This window comes from Clinocottus analis, unplaced genomic scaffold (genome assembly GCF_023055335.1).
Source record: "Clinocottus analis isolate CAN_PGR_092001 unplaced genomic scaffold, fCliAna1.0.p SCAF_14, whole genome shotgun sequence".
NCBI classification, from domain to species: domain Eukaryota; kingdom Metazoa; phylum Chordata; class Actinopteri; order Perciformes; family Cottidae; genus Clinocottus; species Clinocottus analis.
The window spans coordinates 15,684,498-15,710,109 of record NW_027175865.1 but is presented as its reverse complement, the minus strand read 5'-3'; the positions used below and the strand labels follow the sequence as shown (position 1 = coordinate 15,710,109).

At 45.4% G+C, this 25,612-nt stretch overlaps 1 protein-coding gene across 4 annotated transcripts in view; it reads left to right on the top strand.

Moving 5' to 3' along the window:
* The window catches only part of ctdp1 (CTD (carboxy-terminal domain, RNA polymerase II, polypeptide A) phosphatase, subunit 1), a 56,467-nt gene extending 32,490 nt beyond the window's left edge, over nt 1-23,977 (top strand). The window contains exons 13-14 of one of the 4 annotated variants that reach the window (XM_068575821.1): nt 15,559-15,726; nt 22,273-22,308. In XM_068575821.1, coding sequence (XP_068431922.1) covers nt 15,559-15,694 — 136 coding nt within the window. In that variant the 3' untranslated portion in view covers nt 15,695-15,726; nt 22,273-22,308. Of the gene's footprint in view, nt 1-15,558; nt 15,727-19,345; nt 19,472-22,272 lie in introns of those variants that run through there. The other 3 variants (XM_068575820.1, XM_068575823.1, XM_068575822.1) reach the window with 3 other exon arrangements.
* Nucleotides 23,978-25,612: the final 1,635 nt, after the last annotated feature.

Below are 25,612 nucleotides of genomic sequence, written 5' to 3'. Positions count from 1 at the left end.
GACAAATGCATTTCTTTTACTATGCTGCTGTAATCCCGTAAATGTACCCACTGCGGGACGATAAAGGATTATTTTATCTTTCCTTCAAGGCATGCCGGAGCATACAAAGGTTTTTAAAGCTTTTAAAGGTCTATCCCTTAATCAATTGTTTTACTTTTATAACGTTGGAGCACTCACAAGAGGCAGATTTATGAAAAGAAAACCCCCAAAAAAGAACGGTTAAGTTCCAAGAAGTGGAGGTAAGATATCCTGACTCCAGAAACAATGGACTTTTCCATTATTCCACTTCACAGCATCTTTCTTCAGGGATCGTCTCCCAATGAGCTCAATGTTCCCCAGGTGGAAATCCCATTCATAGTCTGAATGGAGGATTGAGAATATCAGCCTTAATGTTGTGCCCACAGGGCCTCGTTACTATACGCTTTAAGATGGTGGCACATGTTCCTGAAGTCTGTCGTTATTCAGCTTGTTTTGTGAAAAACAGCATTGAGTGCCACACTGCGTAGCGAGCGGTGCCAGAAGAAGGCTTCCCGGTTCAGACGGGACTCTTTGGGAGCCGGTTGCCTTTCTGTCGGCCTCCGTCCCCGGCTCCCCTCACTTTCTTATATTTGGCACGAAATAGACATACATCTGTTGCTAAGATACCGTGGTGATGCGAGCGTCTTTCTGTCCTCGCCGTCATTCAGCACCCGCTCTTTCTTGTGAAACAAAACCAACGCTGCTCTTATTCCTGCTCTGGCTCTGTTATTTGCATCCAGGTAGTTTCCTAACAGGACAGAAAGTATGTCGTCTTTTCTCTTTTTTTTTACTAAATTTCTTCCTAATTGAGACGCACCATGCCGGGGTTCACACCCACAGCCCAAAGCAGCGCTGCGTCCACGAGGACCGGCCGGTGTCTTCAACCACCGCTTGAGTCAAATTAAAATAATTGGCTTCCATCGAATGAGATCTGAAGATGATTCACGTCCCTGCACATTGAGAGAAGCATCAGTCATTCTCACATCAGTTCCTTTACCGTCATGTTACCGTCACGTGTGTCCTGTAATTCCCTCGGATGATTACACGCCGACTCTTTTTTCTTTATTCTAAGACCCTTGCAGGACTGATGGGAGAGTCTGCATCAGGATGATTCCACATCTGCTGGACGTTTGTTACCAATTTAAAGTCATTTATTTGTAAAACCTATGATAGCTTCTATGAATGGTGTGTGTCTGTGTGTGTTTAGTGTAGTTGGAAGATCACCTGACGTTTTATATGCACACAAAGCGACATCATCTCAAAAGTTCAGCACCCGACAGTACTTCAGAAAAGACAACACGATTGATGATTTCCTAATGTTTGAAAGCAGTGTTTGGCCTTTAGGGATTTAAAAAAAGTTATTTCTCATTTAAATGTGCACCATTATAAGGTACTGTGTGTTTTGCTTGGTCTCATCTCGGACTTTGTTTTGCATAATGCTTTATTGTTTCACAAATGGTTGTTGTTTGAAGGATTTAATGGAAGCTGTGAGCCAAAGCGACCACAATTAGAAATGCAAGGCGTTGTTTGCTGCAGGTGAGAACTTGTGGGTTAATTTGATGTATAATGCAGAGCACTTGAGGCTTCCTGCTGCTTGAAAGCTCTTCCCCACCAATCCTCGTGTTTTGTTTGGTAAGAACCGCTCTCTTCTTAATCTTGTTTCTGCAAGCTTTTGTGTTAATTTATGCAAATCAAAAAGGATTAATGAATATTTTTTGGGGGGTTTTGGAAACAGGATTCTTTGTGTTGGAGCAAAAATCCTTTCATAACCGTCTTGCCTCATATGCTGCAGAGCAAAAGGGAGTTTACTGAACTGGTTTCATCCCAAAAAAAGAAGTCGTCTGAGCTGCTCGTCGGTGCTCCTTGACATTGAAATAGTTGAATGCGAGTGAGATGCGTCTCTGTAAACTCTGAAATGAGGACTTTATCTCTGCTGCTGGAGGTCATTAGCTGTTGGTGGGGATAGATGTGAATGATTCATGGTGAGCAGCGGCACTCAGCGCTCCAACATCTTTAAGATTTAACAAGGAGGTTGCAGAGAAAGGTCACAGGTCGCAGCAGGAGAGCGCTCGTCGGGCTGAAGGGGTTTGATTTTCCTCTCTCCCTCTTTTGTGTTGTTTTTTTTGTCCGTTTCATTTCATGTGTCAGTGGAACAGAAAGGAAATATAAGTTCTCTGAAACGCCGTTATTCTTAAAATGATATGACCACCAGATGTTCGTCTGGTTGGAGCTGCAACACTGAGTGTATTGAAAACAAACCAGTTACATGTCTATTATGATGGGAGACCAATGGGAGACAATGGCAGAACCAGGATAACAACATGACCGGCTACACAAACAGAAAACAACTAAACACCGTGGGATGATATCATAGAAGGGAAAAAGTGTTTTACAAACATCATAAATGAAAGATGGGCACACATAGATATATAGTTTCCTTTTCACAGAAACCGTGTGAAGTCCATGTCCTCATTAATACTTCACCGTGTCCTGTTGCTCCCCTGCACAAAGATTTAATGTGTTGAATGTGCGCAACAAGGAATCCTGAACATTGTCTCTCGATTCCTCTCTCGTGGTCGAAATAATCATTTTAATTAGATTGAATTTAGCTTTGAGTCGAACAGTCTGGAGTCTTTTAGTTGATATGAGCTTCACGTGTTCAGATATTGCAAAGATCCATTTTCTTTGGTGTGTAAACGATGATGAAAAACTGTAATACAGTTATTTTCTCTTGTTCTCAAATGTCACCACTGACACGATTTCCAATACTTTCCTCAACCGCCACTGTGTTAACTCTTTTGACCCCATATGGGGGAATAAACAGACATTTACCCAAATGAAAATCTTCAACATTGTCACTTTAAAGGTGCAATAAATGATTGTGTATTGTGGCAGAAAACCACTATTTGGTATTTCAAGATAAAGTGGAGTGTCTACCTAAGCAGAGAATAAGGTGGTGTGTGTGTGTGTGTGTGTGTGTGTGTGTGTGTGTGTGTGTGGGTGTGTGTGTGTGTGTGTGTGTGTGTCCAAGCTTCTCCTTGCTTTTGTTTTAAGGTTCGTGGTCGACCACTGGTCATAGTTGTGTCATCTTTGCCGGGTTACATGCTCCATTGGTTTTTGTGCATGTTTTTTTTTTTAAAAAGCAGTGTGAAAATGATGTGGTATGTATTCAACTTTTGCCCAGGTTTTCTTACACCCTCACGTCACTTCCTGTGTCAACGAGCTCCACGCTGCTACACTTTCACAATTCAAAGTATCCGTCGGACGCGTCTGCAGACGACTGCTTCACAATGTTTGAGTGGCCGTCATTGTCTACGCATGCGGCTGATTGAGTGACTTTTGTTCTCCAATTGGGGGAGATTCTGCTCAAACGATGGACAGAAAAGACCGTAATTGTTCAGAAATGTGTAAACGATTAGCTGCCACGCTCTGGTCTTTTTTTAATCCGATGCAGGGACCTGATTTACCAGGTAGGTGATGGCCAGAAGGTGCTAATTACGGGACCGTGCCGTTTTTAGTCACTGGCATCATGGATGTCAGGTGCGGAGGTATCCAGGAAGCCTTTATTAGGTACCGCCTTTCCATGGTTGACCTTTTTAACATTAACACAATGTGCGTTACTCACCACGCACACTTTGTGTCAGGACTTCTGCCGCAATTAGACCCATTCGCTGCTCAAAAACACATCTGCGGTTATCAGTCCGGCTCACTTTTAATTCCCCCGTCTCTCAAGGTGAGACTCGTCTCTTCCGACGCTCCATCTCAACGCCGCTTTCCCGCACCGTGTTTTTTTCCTCCGGAGTGAAAATGAAAGTGTGAAACTTGTCAGCTTGAGTGAGCACGTTATTATAACATCTCCAGAGAGGAGGTGATGAAGGAGGCAAATGGGTTGTTAGGTTTTTCCATTCAGGATGACGAATTCAAACTGCGTTTCATCTTTCTTTTGACCCCACCCCATGTTTTCCAGTTCATGACATTTCCTGTGTGCTAGCTGTTTGTATAATACACAAGGTGAAAGGCTGTTCTTCATCAATGCTCCACACATACATGTGGAAACAAACATATGTTCCAGCAACAAAAATAAATGCCTTTGCAGTAGAGCCTTGCCATGTTTATGTTTACATGTTCTCTTCAGGGAGGCTGCTCTCTAAATAGTTTCATACGTATAAAATTGCAATATTTGGCACCAATAGAAAGATCAAAATGTCAAATGATCATATTGTACATCTTAAGCTTTTCTAGATATAATTATTACATTTGACAAACTAGCAGAAATGTTCATGTTCTTGAAGAGATTCAATGCTGAGGAAGTCGTTTGGTGCTTGAGCGTTTTCTCGCTGAATGCGGCTGCTTTACAGCCTGAATGCAGAGGTTCAGGTTGGAAATGGAAACCTGCATCTTTCACAGCGCAGGTACTTGAAGCTGCTGCTCAATACGCCGTTGAGAATATTCAAACATCCCCATTCAGATCGGTAATTGTCGCCAGAAGTCCCTCAGCAGAGTCTGAGACGTGGTCTTTTAAAAGTTCCCGTAGAGAAGCCGTTGACCACGTTGTGGCCGCTCATTAATCTCAGGATGAAAGTGCTGCGGGGCATGAAGTCGAGTCTCCTTTTTGACTGTGTGATATCAAAGAGGTGCTATTAATGGTATTAATGAAACACAGAGCAGCTAAACGCTCCGGGTCGACCGAGAAGGACTTCTTTTCTTTCTTCCCTGCCTGTTAGTCACTCAGTGTCCACTTTTTTCTGTGGCAAGTGTGAACCTTTTGAAAAGATTTTCTACTGGAGTGAAGGAATGATGCGCTACTTTTGTCACTTTTTAAAGATTAATACTCCTGATCGACACTTTTTTTAATCCCCATTAGCAAGTTTTTGGTAAGTCAGGGAGGGCTTTCGCTACCAGTGAGCTGCCAGATGTTGAGATAATGATTTTATTGTGACTTGTGTTGTGATAAAGGCATTAACTGTGCAGTCACAGACCCGCCGGCTGTTGGTCACGCTTGTTTTGAAGGCTAATGATGACGCGGGATGACAATGGGCAATTTGCTGCCCGTTGCAATTTTCTGTTCTGCGATGCCCCAGATTCCCCTTTGGGATTAATTAAATGAATTTGGCGTGAGACATACTCCGTCTTTAAACACTCATGTTATCATATCAGCATTTCAAATTAGTCCGTGAGCTGTGAGAGAAGCTCAGCGCTGTAACGTGAGGAGGCGCTTCAGCTCCCGCAGATTTCAGTGCAGATGTCTCATTTCGTTTACAACGTAGGACGAGGCTGAATGAAAAGGAAAAGATATCGAATTGCAATGTTGCTGAATACAGTTGAAATGGAAATTGTCTCACCAATATTAACAATACCCAGCATAGTTCAAGTACATCAGGTCTGACCGTGTTTTGATATTGTTGATGAAGCCGCTGACGGCTTCTCGTGCTTCAAATGTTCTCTGGAAAACTCCCAGCAGTCTGTTGGTCATTTACACTCGTTTACCAACGAGCTGCTAACTGTCTTCAAGTCGAACGATGAGAGAGACTCACAATGAGAGAGACTCACCGCTGTGCTGGAAGAGTGAACATATTACAGACGCCGCTGGCGACATTTGTCATCATAGCCACTGCGAGTTTCACCACTTACAGCTCGTTGGGACGTTCAGATGTAGTGAATTAGCGGCTGATCGTGGCTCATTCAGCCCTGCTGTGAAATGCACGTTCATTGACGACTCTGTCGCTATTAAGGATTGAAACGCTAATTTGACCCTTCTTCTTATTCGTTCTTATTCTACTCTCCCATTCGTCCCCCCGTGGGCAGTAATTTAATGGCTATTGTTTGACGCTCTTTAACATCAATAATTCATTCTGGTGAATCTGACTCGGCAGGGTTTCTGCTTGACAAAATAAATCTAAGAAACCTTTTCCTCCCCAGAGGCCGCGGGTCTCAGTGACCGTACAGAATGTACCAGAAAGTCTTCACGCTGAAGGAGCTGGGTCAGCTTAAGGAGGCCGTCTTTAAGTTACTTGTTGTTCTCGCCCCCTTGGGAAATGTTCCACCTAATGGTGCACTTTTCTCTCAGTGGATGTTCTCGGTGCCACGGCGATAAACCCGAGGGCGCGTTTTGGGAATGGGTTCAACCGAATGCGCCGCTGTCGTTGGAAGTAAAATGAAAATGGCACACCTTAACGGGCTTTGTTTGTGCTGATTCAGCGGCGTGTGCAGATGAATTGTCAAAGCTTCTACGTCAATGTTTCGACGCTTAAGTTGTCGTGAGACTTCGAGGGCGCTTTTCTTTCATTCACGTACCTGCAGGAGGCACTCCAACCCGTCTGCTCTGCGTTTTGTGTTTCATGTCCACTCTTCACCTTCTGAGGACATGAAATGAGAGTAGAGTCGGTCTCATTGTTAGATGTCACAATACAAAATAAAAAAAGATGGCACCCGGTAAAGTGGAAAGCTCGTTTGTTGTTTGTTTCAGAGCGGTTGAACCGGTCTCCGAGCAGTGCAGGAATGATATTGCCCTTTTGTCTCTGCTGTCATGCTTTTCTGTCATACTTTGGCCAGTATAATTGTGAAAAACGAGTAATAAACTGCATCCAGTGCGGTATTGATCATTTTTATTTGGGGAAGTCTGCAGAAACCCTGTGTTTTCTGAGGACCAATGTTGCTCTGGACACGCTCTCTTCTAAAAGTGTGCCGTGGGCTCAGGGAAGGGCCAATTCGCTCCTGTACATTTCACCATATGCTGCGCTGTAAAAATTGGTAGTCACACTTAATATGACAGCTCGGGTAAGTTGTGTAAGTGGTGTCTCATTACAGCCGGTGTGCCGCGGTGCCGATCTCCACGAACAGACCCTGCATTCGTGCAAACGCTCTGGTTTCCTTTCGCTGGAGCAGACTTTGGTTGGATGCAGAAGATCTTGGTGTTTAAGAGGCGTAACGCATTGGCCGAAATGCAAACCTGTCTGACAGTGATTTAGGTTTTTGTTAGTTTACAAAGTCAATGTCAAACAAACTACTTGTGACACAAGCTGATCATTCACGTCCAAATCCAGTCTTGCATCCCAAGTTGCTAATCGGGGGTCAACGAGGAGCTGCGTACGTAAAAGGAAGTCTTGTCTGATATCTGCTGGCGACACAGGAACCCCAGAAACACAGCCCATCTCTTCCGGAGGCTCACACGCCGTCGGACCGATCGGTCATCTTCTCATAATCCATTGCCTTCGTGTTAACGTGGGATGAGCAGGATCTATTACCGGCTGCACGCAGCACACCTTGATGAATGCCCGTGGTGTGAAAAAGTAATTTTTCTCTTCCGTATCTCTGAACTAGAATAACCGCTCTCTCTTTCTCTCTCTCTCTCTCCCACACCAGTTCTGCTTCCCAGGTTTTAATTTGTCATCGCTCACGCTGGCGTCGTAACAAAGGTTCTTGGGGGGGGGGGGGGGGGGGGTGCATTTCCAGCAGCAAGTACGACCTGTTGTTCCTGTCGCCCGAGGTTAATTAAAGGCAAATTGCTTGAGAAACAGTTTGTCAGGAGCATCAAAAATATTACACGCATTTCATGCAGGAAATAGTTGCAGGAATGTTTCACCTCTATATTCTCTGGACAGCTCCGGTTATTCGAGGCTCTCAACACCTCCATGCCAGTGACATTTTGGGCCTGATGAAACTGGTCTGACTGATTTGCCACCATTGTCTTATCTGGGTCACGCGGCGCTGGAGCCGTGTCCAGCTGTCAAGGGGCGAAGGCGGCGTTCACCCTGGACAAGTCGCCAGTCCATCACCGGTTAGACATGGAGACAGACGGCCATTCACGCTCACATTCCTGCAATTTAGAGTCCAATTAACCTGAGTTGCATGTCTTTGGCGACCCTGAACAGGATAAGCGGTTCGGATGATGGATGGATGGATGTCTTATCCGGTCATTACGGTACAGAAATCCCTGAAAAAAATCAATTTTCAGAGTTTTAAAAACTGACGACTCCAAGAACTCTTTGGGAGAAAAGAAAGTTTAACTTAATTTCCTCAAAGTCGTCCAGTGTGACGTCATTAAACTGGATGCATTACTCTTTTAGGCCTAAAAGACTGGCGTTCTCACATCGATCTCTTTACAGAGTCCGCGGTGTCGTGGACTGTGTTCGAACGACAACTTCAAAAGCCCCTTTTCACAACCAATAACGACAGCGAGCTACTGCAATAGTGCTTTCAGCTCTTCGGGTTCTTCAGTTTTTACAGTAATTACATGGAATTGAGAAACCCAGTCGCTGTACCTCTTGCAGTCTGTCAGTTACGACTTGTTTGTTTGTGGATGAGCCCTGACCACCCACCAGAACTGAAATATCTCTAATTAAATAATGGATGCTTTCGCTCTCCGGCGTCAACTTCTTCTCAATAAACAGTACATGCAGCGCCGGCAAATTACCATACTTGACATTCATCATCTCATCAAATTGCAAACTGCCCCCTCACAGCTTAGCCGGTCTGACTTCGGCTTACTTTGTTGTGTCCTGCTCATAAGTGGCACTTAAACTCAGACAAAATGAGCTTTCCACATTCTGAGCATGAATCTATTCTTTGAGAATTCATTTGAAAAGTGACACACACACACACACACACACACACACACACACACACACACACACACACACGTTTTGATTGCCGGTAATGCATTCATGGTGTTTACAGCTGCTCTGCCTTGTGTTAACACCTCGGCCTCGCTTGGTAATGGCACAGTTACATAACACGATGAGCAGTGTTTTCATTATTTTCTCCACATGTGTAAGTAAACACTCATAATTGCATCTGAGGGACGGCACACTTCTGATAATCTCATCAACTCTGTTAAAGGAGGGGGAATAAACTTCACCGAGACCTTAAACCGCTCTGCCGTTGTTTCCGCATAGAATGCTGCGGAAACCGCAGGAAAAAAAAAACCAGATTATTTAAATCCCCCGGCTTATCTCCTTCCTCTCCAAACAGCGGAGCAGAAGAAACAACATGGTCCGGGTGGTTGCTCTCATCAGCATTTGCCGCCTTTAGTGCCGTGTGCGCTTTGACCGAGATAAAAGGGGGTGGAAATCAAAGTCTCTCCCGTCTCGGCGTGAAGTGAATCGCCTCTCTCTGCTTTCTCCCGCTCACTCTCGGTCTTCAGTCGCTCTTTTCTCCCACCCCAGTACCTTCTTTTATTCTTTTATTCTTCTCCTCCCCGGCGGTGGCTCTCGCGTGGCAGCGTGCCCTCATACTGGGGATGAACACAGAGCCGTGTGAGTGGACTGAATGTCCTCATGAAATGTCCGTCCTTATTTTACTGCTTTTTAAACCATTCAGTGTGAAGCACAATTCCTTCGCAGAGCCCGTTATGTAATTATTGCTCGTCTTAATCTTCCCCGGCTTTGTCAGGTTATTTGTAGGCATTATGCTTTAAGAAGTGTAAAAACAATTATCTTTTCCACAGTATGAAGTTCAAAAAAACTAATTCCGGTGCATTAAATATTCTAATTATCGGCTTTTCTTTGCGACGTGTTCGCTTGGTTTCCCCCCCCCCCCGATTTGATTGAACAAAGCGATTTGGATTGAATGTGCAACGGCCTCCACATCGAGTCTTTTGTGACGAGTGAGCGAGAGACCTTCTCAACAGGAAGCATTTGAATTACACGTGCGTGCAGATATATGATGAGGTAACTTCTGCCGGTTAACGTTGGCGCTGAAAGCACGTCGGCTCAGCGACGCCGCTGACGGCCCGCACCTCTCGGTGACGGTGGCGTGGCCTCGACGCAACAAACACCAACCAGGGCTGAACAAGTCGGTCCCAGACGATAACAAATGTCTCATTTCCTCTGATGTAGTCTGACAAATCGTGTCTTCGCCTCTTTGACTAAATACAGATGTGCTATCTGATTGGTAGAACTTGTTGAGACTGAATAATTTAAGGCATGTTTTAGGGTTGAAGAGAAAATGGAAGTCCACAGGGTACAGTACTGAGTACCTGCATCAAAAAACAATCAAATGGTGTTTAATAATTCACTCATTCGCGTGCATGGTTTCTGTCAAACTAATTCAGGATTTTAATATATTTGTTCATAGGGCTTTTATTGTAATTTATTAACCAATTCTGCAAGCCAAAAGTGTTTTTAATTATAATCATGTGATTATGCTCAGTACTCATTTCGTTAGCATCTAATGCTCACTCCTCATTTTGTAATGGAGAAGCCGATGGGGGAGTGAAAAGGCTGCAGGACTGTTATCTAAATGCCTGTATTGTAAGTTAGACTCCATGCGCTTTCCAATTAGAACGCCTGTACCCGAGGGGCCTTGTTGTGGGTAATTGTTTTTAAGAATCGGACCCCTTAAGACTGCTGTAATGGCACTTTATCGCTCCAGCATGTGCTCAAATTATTCTATTTGCATTCACGAACGCTGTTCCCACCTCGTAGATAGACGTGAGCTTCTTTTATTCTTTTCTCTCCGCTGCTGCAGGGCACGCTGCAATGCTGCAGATTAATTAAATGTGTACCATTACAGCGGGAATTTATGCAGGTGAGTGAGTGTGAAGCAAACGGCTTAATTGAGTTTAGCTTGTCACTTCAAACAGTTTTGCCCTCATCATCTGATTCATATCTAAACAAAGCTGGCTGTACTTCTTTTCTTTTTTGTGTGAAATGTAGTTAGAGCTGCTTCTGGTGTACTGAGCTTTGTGATTATGGGATTTTAGGTGCAAACGCTGTTCGGCAGCTGTCGTCTTCACTGCGTTTTCCTTCTGCTGCTGGAACGCTGAACTCCAGTTTGTTGGATTTGTCAGATGAGTTGAGGGCGGGTGAGGGGTGTGAGTGAGCACAGTGGTCCTCCTAAACGGTAACAGAGGGCTGTAGAGGGCTGTTTGGTGCCGGATGGTTGAAAACTGTGACCCCGCTACAGCAGCTTCTGCCCATTAACGCCCAACTGATACAGATGCATGGTCTCTGTCAGAGGAGCCCTGGCCACCGCAAAGCAGTTTAGGTCGAAAAAATACACCGCGCTGTGCCATCAGTCTGATTTAATGTGGAATATATACAATTTAGTTGATGAACTTACACTTCTGTTTCATTGAATATGTATTAAATAACAATTTTGAAAGGACTTTTTTAATGGGAGCTCATTTTAAATGTATATTTTTTTTAATCTCACGTCCCCCTGGAGGACCTTTACCTACTCCACCTACAACCACTGGTCTCTGTTATCCAACAGCTCAAGCTCAGCACAGGTAGATCTGTTTTAACCTTTTATTATCCGCCAATAGGGGACAACCTGCAGAAATGTTTGAGGTTGTTTAGAAACCCTGGTTACAAATGGCGCAGTAGAGAAAATCACCATCACAAAAAGGTCCATTCCTTTGTTGTGTGATAATTTAAAGTGTCGGCATCGTGGCTTCAGTGCACAGGCACTTGTAGAACGACATCATTAATGGTGCTGTTTTCATTTAAATGTGTTTGTGAAGGTTAGAGGGCTCATATTGTTGTGTAGTAGTAGACGAGTGGGGATTAGAGTTTAAGTATTTGCATCCGTTACAACAGAAGGAAAAGTATTGACTTCCACAGAGGTTTTCAGGAGATCAGAGTCTTTGTGCCGTCTGGTTCAAACGTCCACGCGGACGGACTGATTCAATTCTGATGTTTAAAGGTTGATGTGACCTCACAAAGCGCGTCGTTTTTCTCCATTGCTCAAAGATTTTTATGCTAACGACGAATCAATTCCACACAAAAGTCTAAAAGGATGAAGCGGCACTTTGAAGGGACACGGATGCAAACCGCCACTTGTCTGGTTGGCGGAGGCAAACGACCCCGAGGCTGAAATTATTCAGTGCTTTTCGTCTCGCTCGAATATGTGAAACTGTTCTTTTTTTTTGCTCCTGCGCCGTTGTTTCCTGCTCTAACATTGTGTCTCCCTGACAGCTCCCACCGCTGAACTACAAGTGACCACATTGTGCCCCACTTCATAGTGTACCGGTGTTCGACGATGTTTTTGTCACCTTTCCGCTCGTCTACGCAGCGTGGCGTGGAGCACCGACACTAAAAGCCATCAAGATATTCATAAGCGGCGAGTGAGTGAGCTGTGCGCATGTGTTGGGAGAGATAACTCGTCTTGTCTCGCCTCTCGAGTCGATCGGTCCATCAATCTGGCTCGCGGGACATTCTGTCTGCACACAGCCGTCCTGTTAAACTGACAGCGAAGCCCGACACCTGAATCCCAGCGCTGCTTTGAAGCGACGCCACGTGTAACACGGGTTTGAAAAGACGTCGACGGCGGTCCGCTTTGCTCGGCTTCTCCCCCTTGTGAGCACGGGGAAGCAAAGAACCGGCTCCATGATCCCGGCGCTCGCTCATAAACAAAGCTCAGCGGTGCGAGAGAGGCGCCAGGCTGTGTGGCAGAGGAATGCTTACTCAGGCTTTTCATACATATGAAAAGAGGGGGAAGGAGGAATACATAAGCAGAGAGAGGATAAAAAAAAACTGCAAGTAATCTGACCCAGTTTCCTCTTGGCTCCAACTCGGTGATGCAGGCAGTTTTTTTTCCAATTTATGCTCTTGGTTTGGATTGATCTCGCCGCGAGGCAAAGAGATGCATCTCAGGGGAAAGCTGACTGTTAATAATCATTGTTTATCACCCCCTATACACGCATGCAGGAGCTATTTCTCACTGCACGCAGAAGTGTATATGTATGGAGGAAAATACGCTTTTGATGACCTTCATTCTTCAGCTTTATGCACCACTGTCTATTCACATCCGCCCTTTTTTTACCGGGTTATGTGGGACGGTGCATACGAAGGCTTCTTTTGTGACAACATTTGTTTTCCTGTATGTGTACTCGAAGTCAAGCTGCCTCACACACTTTTACTTTGGATCACAATCGGCACTAGACCCAGAACAACGTTCAGCGTCCTCACAGATCCTGTTAATTCAGCCTCAGAGCAATAGGGACAGCACCCCAGATTTTTCTCAAAGTGTGTGTGTCTGTGTGTCTTTAACAGTGTCTCAGTGTGCACCGTTGAACCCGAGGAGGCTGCGTTGGTGTGGGCTTCAGGTACCGATGAGAACTTGACATTTGAGACACGAAGTACACTTTGAGTGATGGACACACGGGTTTGGAGGCTTACGGCCTTGCAAAAGTTAGCAGCAATCCACGATTTATTGGATTTGTTTGTAGCGAGGAAGTCGGTACGCGCACCATCTTTTTTGTCTGGACTTTATATTTGTTGAACTTTCACTGAAGTAAGTTTACACCGTTGATAGCAAGCCGTCTTGACGGTGCTAACCTGTTCGGGAAGAGCTGGAGAAAGCTCAGATGTCAATCCTAAGCCGTGATACTAAGATCCGCTGCGCTCTGTCTGGAGCAGAATACCCGCCGATGCATGAAACTTAGATGGATGTTCTTCGATGGACACGGGACTGAATGTTAAAACCTCCCATCTCAGAGTTGAAGTCTTTACCGAAGCCTCGTCAAAAAGAGGCACGTGCTGCGTTATAAACATCCACGATATCAGAGCTCAAATACAATCCACAGATTAAACATGAAGGTTCTGCAGAGCAGCCTGTAAAAAGCATGACTACTTTGATACTCCCACAGCCGCGGTCTCGTCAGTGCATGTGGTGGGTGGAGAGAGCGCTCTGCAGCGACCGAGCACAAAGACTTTCCTCCCGATTGTCCGACGATGACGAGCTGGCACCTCACGAGGAACTCCTCTCTTCACGCCTCGACTGACGAGCGGACTGGTCATGTGTTTCTCGGGGTCTCGATCTGAATTTTTGGAGATTCAGAATGAGACTTTCGTTGTGTTAAATTAGGTCATTTTGACTGGTGCTTCACGTAAGAAGCACGGTCGATGTGGGGGTTAGAGAAGACGTGCAACTTCCCCGATGACTGTTCTCCGTTCACTCGTTTCATGGACAACTCGAAAATACACTCAAAGTGAGGTGATGTTGAGCAGGTTTCATGAACAGTGAGGCTCAGACCAACATTAACACTCCTGGTTCATTTAAATGAGCCCACCAGATGGTCCGGAGAAAGAGATCAAGTGTACTGCGACGCCGTGCACGAACCCTCAGTATTGGCTCATCAATACATGCAGCACATATTCCTTGTGGATTGTTTTGTAACCGCCAACATTCAGTTAACAAACGTTAATTTAGCTCGCTATTGACACGTCTTTGTACCGCGAGTCCTGCCACATAACGAGCAGCAAACCGTCGCTCTAAAGTGAAGAAGAGGACACTATAAAGAGACGCAGCACAGACCATATGCTACGTCACCACCGACCTGCTGCATGAACTCAAGGACAACCTCACAGCCTGTATTGATTTGTATATACTGTGTGTGTATGTTGTGAGTTGATGGGGTTATATAGCGATGTGCCGGGATTTTAACACTATTTTCTTTTCTTTTTTGGACTAACTCGTTGAACGGGAACAAAGGCTCTTTGTCACCTTGAAAGGCGGTAATTCATTTTAGTTTAGTTTCTTGAATTCAGATGTAAGCTGTACTTGAGTTTACATGTTTACGTTGAATCATGATCATTGTGATCAGCTGCATTTCAGTGCGTTTGCTCACTGAGCCCTCTTAAAATAATAGATGAGACAATCCGGTAAATATGCTTATTTGCTTTGTTGCAGAGAGTTTGATGAGAAAAGCGATCTCTCTCTCTCTCCATCGACACACTCGTCTGACTCTCCTGCGACATCAGAAACACAGACGCTCAGTCGTTTACTCAATAGTGAGCAGAGAAATGAAAGTTCAGACATTTGACAAATGCATTGCATTGTGGGAAGAAAGCAGTGCACATGCATAGGAACTACTTTTTCATTATTCTGAATTGTAGGATTTACTGTTTTTTTATTTGAGACCAAAAGTCATATATATATATATATATATATATATATATATATATATATATATATATATATATATATATATATATATATATATATATATATATATATATATATATAGTAGCCGCTGCTTTGCTGACTGTATTCTTGACACGTCCCCTGAACATGGATTGACTTTTTCCAGCGACTGAACTGAACATATGAGCACAGTCGCCCCCCGATGATGAACAAACATGTGAATGAAGCGAAGCGTGCGATTACTCATCGATTGTTTCTCGTGACGATCCGTGCGTCAGAGTTTCCATCGAGCGCTCTCAGGTCTGCGGATAGAGCCGTTGTGTATTAGTCGCTGTACTTTTTTCGTTCGTACGCCCGACCCGCCACCGCCTGCACGCTTTGATACGAGTGGGATGTGCGAGACGAAGCAGACAGCAGGGGGCAGCGGGTTTGTTTGAATACCTCTATTAAAGTCTCCAAGATGGAAAGCCCCAAAGCAACAAATAAAAACATATTTTAAGAGTCGGGACAGTACGAGCTGACAAATGAGTGAAGCGGCTTTGGAGCTGGCCCGAACAAAAACTTCCTTTGGTGGTTGTTTACCGGAGCGTTGCTCGCACAGGGAGTTGGGTTATATGTCTAATGACGAACGTCCCACCGTGCCAACCTGTAAGAAAGCTGTCCTCTTTGAAGCCGCTGCAGGGTCCAGAGCTCCGAGTCCAAAGCTCCTGTGGGAAGCCGCCTGCAGCCTCGCCAGAGCCGGGCGGGGTCAGTAACGCAGAGAGGAGAAGCGTCTTGTATGAAAGGACGTCCGGGAGCTTTAATCTGATGGCGCTGCCTGTGGCTGAGCCAGAGATGAGGGTGGGTTTGCTGCAGACACGGGTGACCGCGGAGATACAAATGACACTGACAGTGAATCACACAGTTGACAAGCTGCATCACACCTTTGTCACACTCGTTGCTTTGGGACGTTACGTTGGCTTCCTGTGTACGTGCAGTCCACAGTCTAGTGAAACTTTAAAGGGAAATAAGCTTAATTTACCTTTTTTTTATTTAAGGCAAATGTTAAAATCAAAACTGTTCCCTGTTTATCTGCGATACAGCGGCTATATACATGTTGTACATACATTAAACATTCAGAGTTGTCCTTGATAACCTCCATACAGGTTACAACATGTAACATGTTACAACCACAAAGAAAGGAGCCAGTTGTAGTCTATAAAGCGTCCTCCATTAGATTAGATACGAGCAGTTAAAGCCTCGTGTTGGAGAAACAGCTTTAACCGTAAAGGTTGCATGGGACAGACTTTCCTATCATCCCTTTTTATGAGTCACACGATGCAGCCGACACATAGAGGTGAGTGTTCAAGGAGATGAAAGGGAGTTTGTGTGTCTCGTACAACCAAAAATGTGTTTGTGTGTTCATTCTTGGGTATTTTTAAAAAAAAGCATTTGATTTTTTTCTAACTCATTGTTTCGCCTCAAGCTGACTTTTCCTTCAACAGCAGCACTGTTTCATGTTACAGGACAACTTCACAAGCTCTCCAGTCGGTCTACAATCCATATTACCGTCCCCATGATGTACAGAAACAGACGTTGCTCACTGTAATGATTTCAGGAGATCCCTTCCAAGCAACGGGCAACAACAAGTCCCTGTTCTGTGCAGCAACGCTTTCTAAAGTTAAACTGAAACTAATATCAAGCGTGTCCTGCGTGAGGCATTGCATTCCCTCAGTGTGCGGCGCTCGCTTTCTGAGTCACTGCAGAGGCATAGTAACACAAAGAGGGGATGTTGCTTTAAAAAGACTTTGGACTACATCCACTTGATTTGTGTAACTCACTGCTGAAGCGCAAAAGAAAACAACGTCTTAGTTTTTCGGTCACGGAGTAAAGAGAGGTTTGCAGAATGCTGCAACCAAACGCATCACATCTCCACCATCAGCTTCCCGTCTCAACAAATCTTTGTCAAATTGTATAATCACAAGTCGGCCTTAAGCACGCGGCCTCATAAAAACAACACACACAACGTCGCCATTGTGTGAGCGCTTGTAGTTGCGCTGTCATGCGTTCTCGCCTCTCACTTGCTTTGCAACGCTGTTAGAAAGTCTGCTTGCTTTTGAAACCTTGACGCGTCCCTCGTGGAGAGACAAAAGCCCCCTCAACGCCGTTTTTTTTGTCCTCCCGTTTGTCAGTTTTCATAGTACGATAATCTAAATCAGGAGGCGTGGAAGATGAGCGTCAATCGCTTATCAGCTCGCTGCATATGGAGCTGCGAAAAGCACAAAGGACGGGGATCTGTATCTGACATATCTGCTGTGGATCATATGGGATAAACAGTGGAGGGGAGTGATGATACGGGACAAAGGTGACCTGCATTGCTGACGAGTATCCCTTCCTGCTCTTGTTAGATTACTGTGAAAAAACTCACTAACAGGAAAAAAAAATGACACTTTTCCCTCAAAAAATAGCCAATGGTTTGCATAGCGCCGCGAAACACTGATTATCCTCTCAACCACAAGGGCTATTTGAATAATTTCAAAAGGTATAATATACAGAAAACACTTGTGAGACTAGTTAAGAGATTCATAATTGTGTGACTGCTTTATTGGTTTATGACAGTACAAAGGAAATCGAAGAGAAGAAAAATGGTTGCATTGTGTTTTAAACATGTGAAATGGACTTACGTTGACTTATCAAGCCCGGCTTTGCCGTTTCTTTTGTTCTTGCTATGTCACATCGGTGGCTCTGGTATTGATTTATAGGACTTGGAGAGCGATGAAGACCTCCTGATGAAGAGCTGAGCCCCCGTTTTGCGGGGCGCTGGGTCTCTAGGAGGCGACAGCGGCTTCTGTAACTAATTAACCCAAACGAAACGACGGCGACAGAGAAGTGTCCTCATTGTTCCAGTAAGATCTCTTAAACCCGAAGAGGTCGGCGCATGTTGACCCTCCTGCACCGGAGGAACCTCCGCAGGAAACCAAGAAGATTAGAGTCCCGAAAGTTTAGTTCATTATTTAGTTCATTACCTCCCTCGCCCACGCTCCGTTTCCTCCTCTTTCACACTTTATTTCCTCCATTTGCCTCTTCGCTCCCTCTTTCTCTCAGCCCCTCCTCCCTGGTTGCTGTAAGCGGAGTTGTCAGAAGCGTTTGAAGTCTCTTCTTCTTTTTTTTCTCGCAGGGCTTCCTCGTCTTTCTCTGCCTCCTTTCCTCTACAGCCCGAAACCGAGACGCACCGCTTCATCAGAAGCGATAGTTACTCAGCATGACGAGATTAAACTGCAGTCCAGCCCCCGATCTGTAAAGTCTTTGCCCATCCGCATGCCTCCCCGTGCCGGCGGCGGTGCCGTCTGCACCTAAACACACAGTCTCGTAGAAAAGCGTCTGGACTCGGGGCGTCTGCCGGTCTTCCTGACTTATACGAGCCGTTTTATATCACTTATGCAGCCGTAATGATGCGTTTATGCGGCTGTGGCTGCAGGCGGTTTGCTCACCAGCGGCGTTGCTCCCTAATGCAATCACGCCCCTCGTAGTGCAAAGAGATAACGACATCTCCGAGTAATGACCTTAACATCGGTGTCTATAGTAAGCGTCACCTGATCACGTTTTGCCACAGCGCTTCCTGCTTGTGTGGCGTTTTGTGAGGATTTAAAAGTAGTTTAAAAAAAAAATGTTTAAACACCCGGAGAGAGCTTGGAAATGTGACAGTCGGTCCCCGTTTTCACCCCGAGTTGAGGTTGTTTTTATAGCTGCATAAATACCCAGAAGACCACTTGCTGATTACCACCTGACGGGTCGGCCCGCTCGCGCCGCTGACAGCAGCTTGATTTAGAGTGCTCTCTGGAGGCTTTGGGCCAACCTTTCTATTGACTCGGCTCATTCACCTGTCGACATGTTACAACTTCCAGTGTTTCCTGTGTCGTTACTGGTCAATGGACCTGTACGGTTTTGTCTGCCGTCCACTTAAAGCGGTGCTTTCACACTTAATGTCACCATTCACACACACACACACACACACACACTGATGGGCTGCCGTCAAGTCCACCCGTCAGGAAACCATTGAGGGTTAAGAGCCCAAGCTGGGGATCGAACCTGCGCTGCTCTGATTGAAGCCCGCCGTCCACTGAGACCCGGTCGTCCCCGCTGTAGACTGAAAACTAGTCAAATGTTCTTCCTCAACACTTATAAGAGCACATTGTTGTCGGACTGCAGCTGCCGATACTTTGTTTATCAATAACATTCCCGAATGATGTCATAATTTACCCCAATTCAAATGTGTGTTTGCGTCATTGAGGTGCGCCGTAAACCCTTAAGCTACTTGAAGGCTGTAACAACAGTCTGTGACAACAGGTTAAGACATTTTCTCAAGATAATTATTTAAAAACTGTGACGCCTACGGATTGCCCCGAGCCCTGCAGATGCAGCTACTTATCCTTCACGGCACAGTTTCACCTCCAGATCCTTCTGTTATTGTCGCTTCCAGAAGCTTCAACTTGTCTCTCCAGCTTGTAAACTATTTCACTTTCGAGACTCCAAAGTGGTTTTTTTGACCTTCCTTCTTTTGGATTTGGTTCATCCACTTGAGAACAACAGGACTCTGCGAAGAGGGAGCGGAGTATTGAACTATACTGACAGCGTCGAAGGGCAAACGCCACAGACCCTTAATAAGGTCAGTATCTGTCCCAGTGCCAGTTTGGACGGGCGTGTCTCTGGTGCTTATCCATGATTAGAATAAAACCTCCTCCTGCTTCTCCTCCTGCGGTCACTTCATCAGTTTGGTGTAAACTTTTTATTCCTTTGCAGTTTGTGCATAAAGCCCGGATCTTAACGAAAATGTCAAAACGAGAGCATTAATCCTAGATTATTTAAATCTCAAATTCATCAATCTGAAGTGTGTTTGTAGAAATGTAAATACAGCTGTTGAAAGCAGTAGCCCCCCCCCCCCCCCCCTCTCGTAGCAGTGCAGTTTAACAGGATATAGAAACCAGCGAGGATCCAATAAAAGTGGATTACAACTGGAGCCGACATGAGCGGACGCGGTGGAAGCGTCTGCCGGGTGTGTTTCTGTGGGCGGTGGGATTAATAGACGGATGTAGATTGGATGAAATGATGCGAGGCAGAAAGCAACGGAGGAGCCGACCCCCGCTGACTCAGCTTTTAATATTTGTAAATAGGAGAAGGATGGTGGGGTTTTCACTCATCCCCTTACGTTGGTGTGTAAATATATACGCAGACACACACTGCAATAACTCAAACAGTGTCACTGACGCCGTCGTTTGGGATCGCCTCATTGCGGCGCCGTTAAGTACATAATCATTAATCGCCCGGCCTCTGAACCGGAGCCTCGATCTCGCGGCTCTGAAGATGAAACGTTCTCAGATCCGAGCCGCGCTAACACAAAACCCGACAGCCTCCCTCCCACACGCGGCACGCCGTCGGCAGGGGTCCACTGTAACTGTCACGTCGCCGAGCCTCTCCGCTGATACTCGCCGACATCTGACCTTTTAATGAACACACGGGCAGAGCGGCGCTGCCGTGGGAGGTTAGCGAGGGCGGCCTGACAGCGCCGCGGCTTAATGAGAGCGGCCCCTCTCGGCCGAGCCGGCGTCAAGTCCTCCACAATAACCACAGGAAACATGCACTCCTTGTTAGCGTCGCGCTAATAAGCCACGGAGCCGAGGACGTCGCGGAGAAGCTGGAGTGGAAAGATACGGCGTGTTTACAGGCATGCAAAAATAACTCTGGAGCCACTCGAATCCACTTGGGTATCAAACAGAAGCACGTCTGCGTGTTCGACTCAGAGCTCGGGTCCGCAGAGCCGCAGCCAAGAAACATGGCGAAGGCGCTAACGGGGATCGTAAAAGTTACCGCGATAAAGCGGCTAAATGTTGAACAATGTTTGTGTTCAGGTTAAACAAACGAGACACACGTTGTTAGTTGATCGGCTTAAGAGGTGTTTGGAGGCTTTATTTCCTTCTTTTTTTTGTCAGGCTGGCTGTTTTTCCTTGTCAAGCCGGATGCTAAGCTAGGCTAACCCCGTCATTTCATGAGAGGGATATGGATAATAGTGGGTTGTTACAGTCCTATCTCGTCCTTTTTTGCTCCTCCTGTCCATCTCCACCGTTCTGCATCCCTCACCGCCTTTGCTTCTCCTAGCAGCTCCTCTCGGTGGTTTGTGAATGTCTTTAGCTTGATGAGGAGGAGGAGGAGGAGGAGGAAGAAAAACTAGAGGAGGACGAGTTCATCTCTGGAGAACAGTGTGGAGAACAAGCCCTTGTTAATTGCTTTGTGCGGTTCTCAAGGGAAGGTGCCGTGTTGAACACAGCAGGTTCTTCCCTTTTCTTTCATAATGTATTTTTTTAACCATATTGCTTTCATGTGAAACACAACTGGTCTTTAATTTGTTCTTTTGTTAATTCATTATTAAACTCCAACTTATTGTCCGCGTCTCGAGAGCTCAGGTTTCTCTGCCAGGTGGAAGAACATTTGAATTCAGACGGCGTCTCGATCGCCTCGACAAATGTTGAAGCCGGGCGTTCTGCGCTGCGTTCATCCAGAAACAGATGCCGGAAGGCGGCCGAGAAAAACATTGACTTCCAGAACGGCCGGCATATATTTTTGATTTAGAAAGCTGAAGGCGAACGCCAACAACAGCTGGTGGAGCCGCAGTCATCCGATCAGCTGTGGGAAGAAGATGACGTCTGTCTGAAAGGAAAATGTGTTGCTGTTGTTGTTGTTGTTGTTGTTGTTGTTCCTCAACGTCGGTTTTCCTCTCGTACCTGTGTTCGTCCTGACGGATCACGATGGCGTCGCGCTCGGCATCCTGGCTGTTGAGATTCAGGAAACGTAAAGCGTAACATGCGTCTGCCACAACTTTCCTCATAAACGTCCGTTCTACAGAGTTGATTTCTCTCCGATTTGTTTGAAATGGTCGAGTCACGTTGAAGCCGCTGCTTCACTTGACAATCTGTGAAATATCAATTTAACCCGAACCCTGAGAACTACCGAAGCTCTGATATGTATTGTGGCCAGTTTCACGTGTTGTTGCCCTCGTATGTGTTTGTATTCCCACCTGAGGAAGTCTGTCTGTCTGGAGTTCTGCATCACTGTTAAAAAAGCCGTTGATGATGATACATCTTGTAGTTTGTTAGAAAGATCCTCGTATCAAAGTCTCACATTGTGACGTCCCTCAACAGCAGCCGTCTTTACAAGAAAACGCCTCAATACTTTATCTTTACAGACGCTGGGATACGTGTACATCAAAGTATTTCTTAAAGTAACAGAGCAAGTTTTGGTTCTGTGAACGTTGACTTTTTTTTGTCTGGTTTTGTTTCGTAGTGTAACGGAGGAGCAGCGGCGTCCCACAGGTTAAAGCTGTTCTTCTAAATCACCTCTTGTTTCCTTCTGCAGGGGCCACAAACGTAAGCACGACGAAGCTAAGGAGGAAGAGGACGACAAGGAGAAGGAGGAGGAGGAGGCGGCGGAGGAATCTGCTGACGAGTCATCCAAAGACTCCAACGAGGAAGAAGAAGGGAGCAGCTCGGAGGCGGACGAGATGGCCGCCGCCTTGGAGTTGGAGCTCAATGACTTCATGTGACGTGGACAATGAACAGACTCATAAAGGACAACAACAACAACAACAACAACAACAAGAAATCGGCCCGTCGCCCTCAAAAAGTGGTATTTAAAAAATCCTATTTTTCTGCTTTGGAATCAGTGTGTACTTAGGATGTATGAGCCATGTAATAAAAGAGAAAGTCCTGTACAGAGATGGCGTGTTGCTGTGTAAATAAAGGCTTAGATTCTTTTGTAGCATTGATGTATGGCCTTTTTGGCATAAAGCATTTTGATGTTTAACATTTTATTGTAAGATAACTGACCGTAGGAGGCATACAATTTGATACTTTTTGTTTTTGTTTGTTTTACTTTTTTCTATCTCAATTTTTATATTGACGAGAAAAAGATAAATGAAAATTATAAAAATGGTCGTACATGCCAAAGAGTTTGGAAAAGGTTTTTTGCCAAGGTGTGCAGCTAAATATTTTACTCTGGACTTCCAGTTTTACTTTTCTTTGGGCCTAGGGATCATAAATGCAACCAGCAGATCTAGACGTTTGAATGTGTTTTCCTGAGTCATTTCTTCCTCCTCAACGTGTTTGTACACTCGACAGCGTTGTGGGGAGGGAAGCTTCTCTAGCGCCCTGAACTGAATCCAAGTTGTTGTCCATTTTCATGAGTTTTATAAGCGCCGGCTCACCTTTCCCGGGACAGACTCTCACTCAGCTAGAAGCTTAAAGCCATGTGACGCCCCGCTGCCCCACAGGGAAGATCCCCCAAATCACAAAGTACAGGTTCTCACTTCCCTTTAGTGTCATCCTGATTCAAACAGTCTCGTTTTAAGGTGTGCACCTCTGAGATTTCTGACCCAGGGACACCAGGAGGTTCTTATGTTAGAAAACTGAACCAAGCGAACAGATGATTTATTTTTTAAGACATAGCTTGAGAGAGAGATGTGATTTTATGTTTTGGGTTATCTGGTTGAGCAAACCCTTTAAACCTGCCCGAGGCAAGAAGCTCATACACTGTAAAGCTGCCTCCAATGAGCCAGAAGACACTTCTTTTCTTCAAACAGATTTTTTTTTTTGTACTTGCCTGATAACCTCAAAGTGACGATCAGTGAGCAGAGAGAGTGTCTTTTGGTGGAGACCAGCCTGGTTGGTAAATATAACCATGTGCACTTTACTAACCGCCACACATTGCAGGACTTCTATCAACCGCTTCCATCTCACTGCCATTTCAACCTCCGTGTACCAAGGTGGCGTCCTTTCCACCGGTAACGTTTCCATCTAGAAAAGCTGCCCAGCAGTGAGAGATGTTGCCGGCGGGAGAGGAGCAGGTGTCCGGTTGACACGACCCACCTCCTGCACCCAACCAACACGTCAAGGTTATTCTTTTGACAGTGACAGTCATCCATTTCCTGTTTTGTTGTTTTTCCGTTTGTGGTGTTCGAGTATTAATCAAACCGACTGACTTGTATAGTATTTGTAAAGTCTATTTCCTACTTGACCCTGAGAGAAAAGATACTTTCGTCAAATAAAAATGTTTCTAAGTAAAAGGACTGATTTTCTTTTTTCTGGAGAGACGATATGAAATGCATCCAGTATTCCCTGAACATAATAATTATATTGTGCTCCAGAAGTCCATTAGCCTGCTTTTCCTGCGCTGGGCTTTAAAGAGGTGGAGAGGAGGGGATCATAATGCATATGGCACTATGGGACTCGCAGCAGGAAATACTCCTGGGTTAATGGGCTCTGTGTCATGAAGACCATACCAGAACCATTAGGCCTCGTGCCACATTGCCGCTTGGTTTGAGACATGCGTACCGAGTGTGCTGCAACCTGCTTTCTCCTTGTTAATACACAGATACATTATGAGAGTGCACAGACACCACAAGCCATCAATTTGTGATTTTCAGATGCGCAAAGTGGAAGCGACGGAGACTCATTTCTGCAGGTCAAAAGCTCCACGTTTCTTTCTAATGAATTCAATGGGATTGTGTTTACAGTTGCGTGTTTCTCGGGGGCTTGTCTTGGGGGAGGAAAGACATGATGCTCGTGCAGTCAAAGTAACAGGCCTGCAGGTGTGGTGCTGCTCACACAGGAAGCGGCAGAATAAATCACGGTCATGAAGTCTATTGAAAGCGTCTCTCCTGGCTGCTCGGTGCGCTTCTTTCCTGGATCGCCTGGCAATCCGCTGCCTTTCAAAAGCTAAAGCAAACAGCAATAAACAGAGAGGTGTTTGTCCTGTGATGAAAGCAAGTATTTTTCCTTCCATTCGCAGAGCCGTGCTGGTCAGCAGAGTCCATATTCGAGTGTAAATTAGTTTCCATTTTGCAGCTAGTTTTTGTGTGTCCCTTTTATGATCCACTAAGGTACTTCAAAGGAGACACAGAGGTGCTAAAAACCAGGAAGCGAAGCCCTTTACAAAACTGATTTACAACATTGTTATGAAATGAATGGAGGGTTCTTTTGAGCTTTTGTTTAACTACACAAGTCAGACATTATTTTAAGCTGACTTGGTGCTAAATGATTTGAACCTTTTTGATAAAATAAACACAAATTGCAACTGTCCTCCGGTGTTATGCCTCCAGAGCGCACGAGCCACACATCCATGCGCTGCTTTCATTGCTGACGTTTCTCACTAGTCTGGTTCGGTTCTGTTGGCGGGACTTTTTGCTGCACTTTGGTTTACTCTCTGTTGTGTGTCTCGGTTAGTTTTTGCCAGTGTTGTTGTAATGTTGTGTTGTCTCTCTTTGCCTCCTGTGTGGAGATCATTCTGAGCTCAACATTTTCAAAAGGTCCTGCGCAATCGTTGTGTGTTGTGCTGTTAGCACCGTTAGTTGTTAGCCCCGTTAGCTGTTAGCTGCCAGCACATCATCTATTTGTTAAATCATTGGGAAGCAATAGAAATACTCCCAAGTTTGGATCTTGCACTATTACTGTATGTCTTCAAGAACGGTTTTGCAAAAGCTAGTAAATGGACCTTGGAATAATTTTGTCCGGCTTGCTTGAAGTTGTGTGCTTTATCGTGGATTAACCCACAAACCTCTCGCTGTTAAGCTGGAAGCCTGGAAATGCAGATGAGGCTGCACTCGTTTCTCTCGATGTCTCACCATGAAGCTTAGCTAACATGAAGAAGAAAATAAGAAGCTTTTGTTCGCTGGTGAGTGGCAGCTGCTCCCACCGGTAAC